Raw genomic sequence first — 12,148 nt, 5'->3', positions numbered from 1 at the left:
TTTCATTTAAATTAAACAGAAAAACGTGGTTTAATAAATTCATTTTTCTCCTGATGTGCATAATTCTTATTAATATTAATAATATCAACTACATACGGATTTAAGGGAAAATCTTTCATTAATAATGAATGTTTTTACCTAAGTTAGCACATACCTAATTGTACAAGTATATTTTGGTTTTAAGGGATGAAAAAAAGCTTTACAACAAGCACATATCGAACTGCCCAGTATTAAGAACATCATCCGCTGAGATACCATAAGATAGGTATACCTGTTGAATTTTCAGTTACAGAAGTGCTCACATGACTAACATACTAAACAACTTGTGGAGACAAATGATCAAAACAAGGCCTCCAGTGATATGGGCACAACTTCCTGTACAGATGTTGAGCAAAATCATTTGCACATATATGAGCATTTATACACATGCATAGTTTAGACACAGCAGTTTAGCCCAGATGCATTTTATCTGTGTGCATCAATTCTGTAGCTATGTTGATCTGAGAAAAATAAATACATAAAGCTCTTGGGTCAGAGTCTTTTATTAGACCAACTAAATAGTAGCAAAAAAATTCCTTTCTTTGCAAGCTTTCGGGCACATAGACCTTTCATCAGGCTGAGGAGAATTCGAAGATTGTAATAGTCCTCCTAGGTAGGAAATAAACTCCAGTTTGCACAGGGAAGTTAGAGGCTGGAAGTGCATTTACAACAAACGATGTATGTGCCCGAAAGCTTGCAAAAAAAGGATTTTTTTTGCTACTATTTAGTTGGTCTAATAAAATATATCACCTCTGACCCAAGAGCTTTGTGTATTTCAATTACTTTTCTGCACAAGTGAAACAGTCCACAGAAACTGAACATACATTTTGTGTGTACATTAAGAGAAGGTAGATTTAGTGCACTTGGAACTTTGGTCCCCTTCATACTCATTTCACTGACTTCTGTTCTTTTTTGAATGAGCAACTGCGGAATAAGAAATCATCCACAAACTGAACTGTGTTAAGTATGATTTAAACAGGGACTATGACTTCTTAGCTCATTACCTGGATTAGCTTTTGTGACCCCCTACATTCCTATGGGTTTGCTGCTCATTTGCTTTTCTCTCCTGGGACTGCCCCTCTTCCCTCCCCTTGTCTTTTGTATTCTAATTTCTCTCTCCTTATACCTCTGCTTTCAGCACCTCCTTTCAGTGTCTGATTAAATGAACTTGGGTTTGTGATGGCTTGTGCTACACGTACACCAAAACTTATTTGGTCTATAAAGATGCACATCTACCCTACCTTCTGACTGACTGTAGACCAACATGACTAACTACCTCTTCCTCTTCAACACTTTGGGATTGATTAAACATTTAGGTCTTGCCTTCAAGACTATCTACCACCTCATCTTTTCCTTTGCCCATGATCCAATTCAGCCCCTATTGGTACCCTTTTCAAAAATGATGCCAGCCTCTCCCATTTTGGCACTTTTTTCAGCACATATGCCTCACAGACTCCATAACAGACAGAAACAGCTTATGACTGTGAGATGCTTCACAGAGCTCCTTACCCTGCAAAATCCAGGCCAGAGTGATTCTTTAGATTAGGGGCTAGGTTTATATATGCCTCTGACTCTTCCTTCTTCCCGTCACCTAAGTTCCTTCTCGGACTGGGCACAGGGGCTATGCATCAAGCCAGGGGTGGCTAACCTGTGGCGCTCGTGCCCCAAGTGGCACAGGCAGCCTCTATATGTGGAATGCAGCAGAGTGGGGAAAGGACAGGCAGCAGAAAACAGCAGCAGATTAGGCAGGAAGCAAAAAGCAGGGGAGCCAACTGGGCAAAAGAAGGGAATTGGAGTGGCACTCTGGGAGGGTGTGGCTAATTTGTGGCACTCCTGATAAAAAGGTTGGTCCTCACTGCATTAAGCAGGTTAGCTCTCACTGCGGGGTTACTGTTCTGCAGACTGTCTCCCTGCAAGCTGTCCTCTGCACTTTCCTGCAGCCATTTAGCATTGCTGATTCTCTCTCTACCAAACAACAGGGGCTCTTATTCCCTCAATAGCAACCTGGAGCTTTGCAGTTTAGAGCCTGCCTCTCTCCTCAGCCCCTTTATTCTGGTGCTGCTCCACCAAGTAACAGGGGTTAGGGGCCCCTGTTACACCTGGGCTGGTCATGTTTAATTTTCATTAACAGTTTGTATGATGGAGTAGAGTACACTAGATTACCCAACGGTATCAAGCTGGAAGAGGGTTGAAATACTATGAAGGACAGGATCAGTATTATGAAGGACAAGATTAGTATTCCAAATGATCTGGGTGAATTGTAGAAAGAATCCAAAAATTAATAAAATGAAATTCAATACAGGTGAAGAAATAAAGCGCATTTAAAAAAAGAAAAAGGAATAGCTTCCTTAGGCAGCAATATAGCCGAAAAAAACTGGAAAGTATAAGGGAATACAAACTAAATATGAATCAACATAACGTGGTGTTGCTCCCAGAAATGCATATTTCATTCTAGGTTGTATTAAGAGGCAAATAAAATGTAAGCAATGGGAGGAGGGTAATTATTCCTCTCCACTCTGTACTGGTCAAGCTGCAGCAGGATTAACGTGCCTAGTTTTAGGAACTGCACTTGAAGATGTACAGAGTCCAGAGAAGAGTAAAACAAACTATGTGAGGTTTTGAAAATATGATCTATGAGAAAATACTGGAGGAGTCGAGTTTGTCTAGTTTTAAAAAGAAAAGTCAGGAAAGAGACATGACAGCAGTCTTCCAATGCTTAAGCGATTCCTGTCAAGAAAATGGTGATCAACAGTGCTCCTTGTTCATTTGTGGAAGAAATCAGCTTAATTTTTGGCAAAGAAAATTTAGGATAGGTATTGGGAAAAGCTTTTTAAGTATACCAGGAGTAAAGCTTTACAAAAGGATACAAAGGGAGGTTGTGGAATCTTCTTCATCAGAAGTTTTTAAGAATAGATTATACAAATTTTGTTGGGATTGGCCTCATTACGCTGAATCCTGCCTCAGTGCAAGGGCTTGGACTAAATGGTCCCTTATGGCTCTGCATTTCTAAGATTAAGTGAAAGATATAACCACAGCTCAGTTATAATCACTTCACATATATCTATGAAAGTAATGAATTCTCAAAGTCACCAACTTTTTTGCTCAATAACTTATTCAATGGGTAATATTAAGTAGAAGGTTTTGGCAAAGTCAACTACTTTACATTAAACAGATTTAAAGTCAAATGTGGAACAGTGAATAGAATATAAACTGAAACTCCACACAAAATCTCAGGGTACCTCGCTGACTTGTTTGAAAAAGATGAACTCTATTGTAGTCATACTTCCCATTATAAATAATTTGTTCCTGTAATACGTTAATAATCTCCAGAGATCTACATTAATTTTTCAAAAGAAGAACATGCAGAAAAAGTAAATAGCTTCATTCTTCTTAACCTGACAATAAAGGCTAAAGTTGTAAATATACATCCTTATTAAAAAATACACGAAGACCACATAGATATTGCATAGGTCATTATTCCATTCCCAGAAGTAAAGAAAGTAAAAAGAGCAGAATATAAATCTTTCTTTTAACTCGCACCAGGTGCATGGGGAACTTTAAGGAGAAATTGCTCATGTTCAAGCTTATAAAATATGGACTGCATTTCACAGCTAATTTTAAATATGGCAAAACAGGCATGCAATTTGGCAGTTTGTGCCAACATGTGCTAATGTGTGTAAAGTCTGCAGGAAAAACATAATACATGCATCCAATATGGCTAGTATTAAAAAAATAAAAACAAAAACCTGACTACACAAATACTTGTCTGAAGTTAAGTAGGAACAGATGCTCTCCCTCTCACCCATTTAGTGAAAGGAAACAAATCCTACAGCCTGGCCTGTGAACAGCATCTTCTCTGAAGCTTATGAAACTTGAAGGCACTTTTAAAAACCTGATCTAGGCTTCCTGACCCTAAGCCTCTGCTTTAACTCCTTGGTCTTCCTTTCCTCCACATTAAATGCTAGTCACAAAATCTCAGACATGGCAAGTTATAATTTTTTTTCTAATATTACATTTATCTTCACATTTATAAAACTTGACATCTTGCTCAATGGACACAATCCTTCTTGAACTTGTGAATTCTCTTTACTTTATGAGACAATCAAGTATCTCTAAGCAAGACAGGAAAGTTCTCATTACACAAAAGTGGAACAAGAGAGCCAAATCATACTGTTCTGAATCAAAATTATGCAAGAATTTTAGCTTCATGGGCACAACTGTTAACAGAACAATAGTCAGTCATTAGCAGAGATCCTGCATCTTCTCTGATTTAAAAGATCCCCAGTTTTCAGATTAAAGAAAAGTAACCCCAAATACACATTTTTCCGTGATTAAAATGAAACACCACTATATACGTGTAGTGGTGCTTCACTTTAATCATGGAGAAATATGGATTTGGGGTTACTTTTTTTAAATAAGAAAACTGGGGATTTTTTTAAAATCAGAGAAAACCAGGATCCCTGCGTCATTAGTATTAAGAAGCCATGATGGAACAAAAAAAGTCAATATGGAACTTGAAGGTGGCCATGGCCTCGAGAAAAACATATAATGGTCAATGTCAGGTATAGTACCAAGCAGTCAGTATTTCTAAACAAATCAGCACAATAAATAGCTGAATTTTCAACAGGTGTTTAGGAGCTTTTCTCTACTGAACTGTTGTATTGTACAACACTGTGTGTTATAATACAAAAGTATCACATTCTGGTCTGGCATCAGATAAAGAACATTAATATTCACCACACCGTGCCACTCCAAACTGCTATTTTCCACCCCCTCCAGAAAAAACAGACTTCTGAGGACGAGAAATGGCAACATGTGTTCACAAGTTTTATCATCCAAAGGGCTAATACCTTTCTTCATACTGAGTTTCACTTGCAAAAGTATGAAATAATAATACTTAAAGGTCTGATTCTGTCATGGTTTCAACTACTATTATGTGAAGCAAAAAAATAAATATGATGATGCACATACTTCTCAGCTTGAAGCTTTGTCGTCTTCACTATCAAATCCTGGGTCTGTTCCTTTGCTGCCTAGAATATAATTGGAATCAATGTAAGTATATACACTGCTAAACTAATTCCATTTTTTGCTTTTAAAAATATTTTTAGGGAACTCAGATTACAGCGATTTAAGTGAAGTACCCTTTAAAATAAGTCAGCCATGTTAAAATGACCACTAATCAGTCCTTTCCTAGTTTTTAATATTGCTGCATTAGAAGGCATAATAAGAACTGAATATAAAATTCTTGACCTTGGGCACAAAAGCATTTCAAGGTGCAATGCAATTAGCTTAGATAATTTTACTCTGTCCTTTAATTGCAAATAAATTGCTGCAACAAATGAGGAGTTGGGCAAGCTCATTTGAACACAAAAGGAATTAAATGTACCATGCTTACATTTAACATGAGGGAAAAAGCTCCTTTGTGTTGGATTTGAGCACAGGATGGCAGGGGAGTAAGTGGCAGCTGCAGCTCCAGCTCTGGCCTGGGGTCAGAATCAGAGCTGCAGCCCATCCACCCCAACTCTGTCTCAACCACCACCCTCTTCACCCATCACCTCTGACCATGTCCCCACTTCCCTGCCACTTATCCTCAGGCTCTGGCTGGGCTCCAGCCCCACTCAAGCCCAGGCCACAGAGCACATGGTTTCTCCGGCCCCAACCCAAATCCACAGCAGCATAGTGCTGGCAGCACTGTCCCGGCCTTGGGTTGGGGCCACTGCATGCTGCCCTGTAGCCCAGACTGGAGCTGGAGGATAAGTGGCAGTGTGGGGGCATATGGGGACAGGGCAGGGCACATGTTGGAGAGGGAAGCAAGTAGTAGGGGGTTACAGGCAAAGCAGAGGGCCCGTATGGGGGGGCAAGGGGTAGGGTTCAGGCCACTTGACTCCCCCTGCATGTTCCTTCTTCCCCACCCCCAATGCCTGCCTTCTGCCACTTTTTTCCTTGCTGCAAGGGGCGGGCAGGCGGTTGGGGGAATGACACGAATTTAAAATGACTCTCCAGTAATTCTAGATATGGATAACTACAATAAATTTATACATTTTTTTCATGTATAGAATCCAATTATTGGAGGGTCTTCTTAAATTCAGAGTGGTCTTGGATTCAGATAAATACAGCATTAAAGTAACCCACAGCACGGACAGATCCCAACACTTGCCATCTCTATTTAATCCTGTCATCTGGGCTAGCTGCAGAACTGTAAAGCTCAAGTATAATACCTTCAACAACCCAACTCAGACTCTGGAAGCTGGATGGTTAAAGTATAAAAGATCTGTTCGGAAAATGATTCTCAACCAGGGTGCCACCAGATCGTTTGAAAGGGGCCAGGAGATGCGAGGAGATAGACAGGTAAGCACAGGTTCAGGCTTGTTCCTGCCTGGCTGTTAGGGCAACTCACCCACCCAGTGGATGGTCAGATCCATTAGAACTATAGCTCCACTAAATGTCCAAATAGAATAGGATGAGAATATGTATCCCAGCAAGTTCGTAATTAATGCTAATCAATCAAATGCCACCCTGTCCTATTTTCTGCCTAATACTAATCAATTATTGACAATACATCCATGTTTCTTGTAGAAAGTGTAGACCCTGTTTCAGTAACAAGAGAAATTAAAAGGGGAAAAATTGGTTGAGTATCAGGAAAAAAAAAATTCCTGAAATAGCCAGCTATGGAAAAGTAAAAGTAAAAGTATTCTAAGTGAATCAGTGTGGGGAGGGGGAGAAATCTGAAGACAGATTCTCTTGAATAACCCTGTAACGAACTCAAGTTGGCATATTGAACATTATGGTCAAATGAATGTACTAGCAAATATGCAAGTAAGCCAGCCAAGCTTGAGACTCCTTAGACCTTTCATAAAATGTAAACATTCATTCAAGCCATTCATTTTCAAGACCTTAGAATGCCTACAAAGAGAGATTTAGGAATAAATCAAAAGATGTCAGCACAGTTATTAATGCACTGGTATTGCATTGGCCATGAGGGGGAGTCATGCGTTAAGTAGACTCAGGCTTGAATACTTGATATGATTAGAGAAAGAGGAGTTGAGAGATGGAACGAACATACCTAATCAACCATCTCTGTATTTGCCATTATTTTGAAGCATGAACACATACAAATGTTACTCATCATAGCTAAAAAACATCCTCTAAAAATTGTGGATCTATTAACATCTTGTCATATTGAGTGCTGATATAAACTTATTCTTCAAAAAATTTGGGGACATCTGAAAGCAACTGCGAAACAAGTCTGAATATACACTAAAATGGATGAAGTCTAACATCAGACATCTCTGAAATACTGTCCTCCTGAGGAAAAGTGTTCTGTTATTGCAATGGCCAAGAGGTCTTCCATTCAACAGCACAAATTTGTTTTTAGTTTGGAAAAATTTAAGACAACCACTAAGCACATAGCATGGGTGAGATTATTTTACAGCTCTTCAACTAGTGCAATCAGAGTACTTCACCATCTATCTTTGATATGCGTGCGCCAATAGAGATATTTTGGGCCAATACCGATGGCCAATTTTTAACGAGCCATATTGGCTGATACCTATCTGATTACAGATATGCAGCCAGGCAGCTTGGAGAGCAGCATCCAGCTGGTAAGTCTGTTGTGGGGGAAGGGGCAAGGGGCAAGGGGGAAGGGAAGGAGCGTGGGGAAAGGGGGACAGATTAAGGTCCCCACAGCGAGGGAGGGAGTGGGGCTGGGGCAGGTGCTGCACAGCCGAGGCATGATGTGGGACAGAGCTGCAAGTGGCTCGTCCAGGGGGCACAGGGAGGGGCTGGCTGTTCCCGCCACGAAGCACATCCTGGAAGGGCATGGAGGAGGCGTGTGCCCCTGGATCTGCACATGGGGCAAGGGAGGGCTACCATTGCAGGCTGGGTCAGCACTTGGTTCTCAGGGGGCTGCACTGGGCTGTGCTCGGGACAGGCGGTGGCACCACTGGGAGGCAGGCTACGGGGGGACATGCCCCCCATGCCCTCCCGGGGCGCATGCAGCAGTAGGAGCTGCCACCCCCAGACAAACCACTCGTGGCTCCGTCCTGCACTCCACCCTGGCTGTGCAGCGTCTGCCCCATCCCTCCCTCACTGTGGGGGCCTCAATCTGCCTTCCCCACGCCCCTTTCCTCACAACAGATATACCAGCCAAACCCAGCTGCTCTCCATGCTGCCGGACTGCATTCCTGGCTGCCTGCATGCTGTGCTACTGCTGCAGGCATGCACGGGGCATTTATCGGCGACATTATTGTCCACACCAGCCAACAAAAAAAGCCGATTGCCAATACTGCCAATCTTCCTTATATCAGTACCGATCCAATATGGGACCGATGTATTGGTACACCTTTAATCTTTGCCCTTTAGGTTAGGTACACAGGATGATGGGAGGGAAGGCAGAAAGTGCAAGATGTTTAACTCAAAACTCCATTGCTCAGAAAGGAGCTTGTGCAGACGTGGATAAATCTAATTTATTCTGCTTTTTTCTGTACTCATGTTATTCAGTGTTCAAAGACAGTTTGAAAAATCCAGTCACTTCACTCATTTCCTTAAGATTAACTGCCAAGAGTGGTATCAACTTTGTCACAAATGACCATTTGGTATTGAAATAGCGATAGAAGTATGCTGAGCAGCAGCTCCTATCATCTTGCAGTTTTCTGGGCTCACCCCCTCAGCTGCTGGCTGGCAGAAGGGCCTCACCATTTGCTTCTGAGCAGCAGGGAGGCGAAAATCAGAGTTTTAAATATGCTGCAGTTTTTGCCTCCCAGCCAGTCAGCAACAAACAAAAAGGCCACTGGGGCCACTTGGCCAATCAGCGGCAATAAGCAGTGAGCAGCAGGGCCCCTCCTCCATTCAGAAGTGGGGGCACATAGGGGAAATTGCACGATTAAAGGAGCCACCATGCAATGTACTTCTGCTGCAATTTTCGTAGGTTCCTACAAATTGGGTACAGTTCGAGAGATAGGGTCACTGCTGTTCCAGATTAAATGGCAGCTGTTATACTGTAATGCTCAGGCTGGAAACAGACGCTGCCTTTGTGCTGCCATAAAAATTTGTATAGTGGCACAAAGGCCAAGCAAACACACGTGCCTAGCCATTGTTGTGCCACAAACACCCAAAACTTGTCACTGCAACGCAGGTGGCATCGATTTATGCAACTTTTTTGAGACAACCACCTGTATGGTTTATGGCAGAAGCATGGGGGTTGGTTATCCCTGCTCTTCTACGGCTTCAGGCAGGCACATCCAGGGCCCGATCCTGCACACCCCAGGCTGATACTATGGCACAAGAGGGAATTCCCAGGGAGTGCAAAATCAAGTCTCTGAAGTCCCAGCAGCACCTTCCCAGATTTCCCTGCTTGCTTCCCCACAACTCCCAAGATTCCTTGGCATGGTGTAGATAACTGGGGTGGGATCCCAGAATGGCATGGCACCCAGGAAATCCCTGGGCACACCTCTACAAGGAAGGTGGGATCCCAGAATGGGGCAGGAAACAGCACTAATATATATATATATATATATATATATATATATAGTAGTGTTTCATTTTAATCATGGAAAATATGGAATTGGGGTTACTTCTTTTTAACTGAAAATTGGGGATTTTTTTAAAATCAGAGAAAACCAAGATCCCTGCAGATGATGCATTTAATTTTGCAAAGTCTGTTTATACCCTCAGTATGCATATACCTATAGCAAAACACATGTAGTAAAACCACTAACTTTAACCTCGCTTCATCCAGGATTGTATTCAGGGAGATTTAGCTTACTTGTATCCCTATAATTTAAGGCAACACTTAAGAACGTAAAGAAGCTGTTACACACTAAGTAACAGCTCCCCCTCCCCTTCTGATGCCCTTTCAAGTATACATTTGTTTATGTCCTTTACAAAATTATATTTTAAGATAAGGTAAACTGTAGCTGTAACAAGAAGGCCCTTCTTGCCAGCACTCCCCATTTTGCGCATTTCTTTTTCCTTCTGAGTCTTGGCAGAGACCTAACATACTCATTGCATGGGTGTGGCAAGGCTCAGAGCAAGTCAGAAAGCTGAAGTGGCTTTCTGTAGGAGAAACCTAGAAACTATATCTAAATATAAATTAAGCTCAGTGTCACTGAAGAAAACAAAAGAACTAAAATATCCACTTCAAAGACTGTAAGTATATCCTGGTGCTAACCTAACTCACTTACTGTTGCCAGTAGCCTTTGATCCTCACTAACTTGCATTGCATTTTTATATTGCATCTGTCTCATCTTTACCATGGCATTTTGTATTTTAGATTTTATACTTTTAAACCCTTAAGGAATGTACTCCCTGTAGAATGAAGTTACACCCTGGACCACTATTAAACCTGCACTGAAATTGTAATTGTAAAGTGACAAAATCTGCTATATTGGTTTGCTCGCTTGAGTGAATGCAAGTGCATGATGATCAGTAGCTAATTAAATGACAATAGCCTAGCCAGAGGAACTTACCATTACAAAACTCTACTGTACAAGCCATTTTAGGCTAATCACGCCAAGGAACTGATTCCTGGGACTGAGCACCCAGCCTATTGACTACTCCTGCAACCCTTAACAATACCATTGTTAATTAATCAAAATCACAAACTGACTCCCAAAACTGCACTACCAGCAGGCAAGACCCCTGTGACTAACAGCTGTTAGGGGGACAGTGACCTCCAGACTGGGTAGCCAAAATGATGTTGGGGGAAATCACACAAGGCTGCCAGAAAGGGCTAAAAGGCAGTGAGTGAAGCATGACCCTCAGTGGCATCCTCTCATCCAGCACCTGACCTACTGAGACAGAAGGACAAGCAGGCAACCCTCTTTTGGAGAAGACATTGCCTTGAAGGAAGCTGACCATCAACAGCAGACTCCAGGGCCTTGGATAGGTAGATATACCAACACCAGTGCTCTCACAATCACTACAGCAGCTACTATCCACTTTACTACATGAGTTTGAGTGACATGGGTTTGAATGACTGTGTATATGTTAAGATGGCCAGTAACCCATATAACTCAAAGTTTGCATTTATGATTTATTGGTAATTTCACATCCCATACAATAAGTTAGAATTCATTATGATCCCATGAGTTGGTGCTTTGTAGCCAACAAAGCAACACAAATCACTTTTTCCTTGACTAAAATTTTGGCTTACAGAAGTAGAACTACTTGAAGCGGGGCAAGTTTTCACAGCAAACTCTGGCCACCAATTAGATTTTCATGACTCCTATTTAGAATGCTGTGGGCAGCACTGACAGTCATGTTCATCTCACTTAACTTTTTGCACTTCAGTAATAAGTAACAAATAGGGCACCTAATCTGTTGTCCATGGACCTCCATGATGCCTGACTTCCCCCTTTCCCTTATTCTTATCAGATATGCAGGTCTCTAGCTTGTAAACTTGGTACATTTTAAAGTTATGCTTTAGACATTTTCTGGCAATGAAAAGAACAGGAAGGGTTGTTACTCAGAAATGGATTATAAGTTATAAAGTGAGAAAATTCTATAAAATAAATGTTAGTTTTGTGGAAGCAGGCAGAAGTGAATACCATTCAGTTTTAAGAAATTAGAAAAACTACCTGCCCTCTGAAGTAAGTATGGAAATATGGGCACATTTCCATCAAGTATCAACAATTAAACTGCTGCAGATTTAAGCACTTTTTCTTCTGCTACTCAGTACTTTAACAGAATTAGGATGGGCTCATCACCATTATGAATAAATATTACCAGGTTATTTTGTTAACTGTAACTTGTAAGCAACAGTCATGCCCTGGAACTGCTTTAGAGGTTTGAAATACTTGCATCTCTGAAAGGCTGGAAATGCAGACTTAAGGTAATCACTGAACTCAAAATTGTGGGAAGACAAGACTTCACAGAACAACCTTAATTCCACGTGAGAATTTGGCAACAGCTAAATCAGTAGAGTCACTTCTGGCTACAGGCATGTTGTAACATGTTTTATGAGCAACAATATTTGAATTAAAAAAGTTGAATCTCATTTTTACTATCCCTAGCTGGTTTTCACATAGCCAATTATGGTAATGTGCTATTAGACTTCGATTTAGCTAGGATAAGAAATTAGTGAAGTATGCTAAATGAATCGTTTCATATT

At 41.2% G+C, this 12,148-nt stretch overlaps 1 protein-coding gene across 2 annotated transcripts in view; it reads right to left on the bottom strand.

Annotated features, from left to right (window-relative positions):
• COG6 (component of oligomeric golgi complex 6) overlaps positions 1-12,148 on the bottom strand; it is a 106,693-nt gene that overhangs the window by 82,744 nt on the left and 11,801 nt on the right. For both annotated transcript variants that reach the window (XM_006025780.3, XM_025206637.1), the window contains exon 4: positions 5,011-5,069. In XM_006025780.3, coding sequence (XP_006025842.1) covers positions 5,011-5,069 — 59 coding nt within the window. The remainder of the gene's footprint in view (positions 1-5,010; positions 5,070-12,148) is intronic.

This window comes from Alligator sinensis, unplaced genomic scaffold (genome assembly GCF_000455745.1).
Source record: "Alligator sinensis unplaced genomic scaffold, ASM45574v1 scaffold1031_1, whole genome shotgun sequence".
NCBI lineage: Eukaryota > Metazoa > Chordata > Crocodylia > Alligatoridae > Alligator > Alligator sinensis.
The sequence above is the reverse complement of the archived record's forward strand: the minus strand, read 5'-3'. Positions and strand labels throughout refer to the sequence as shown.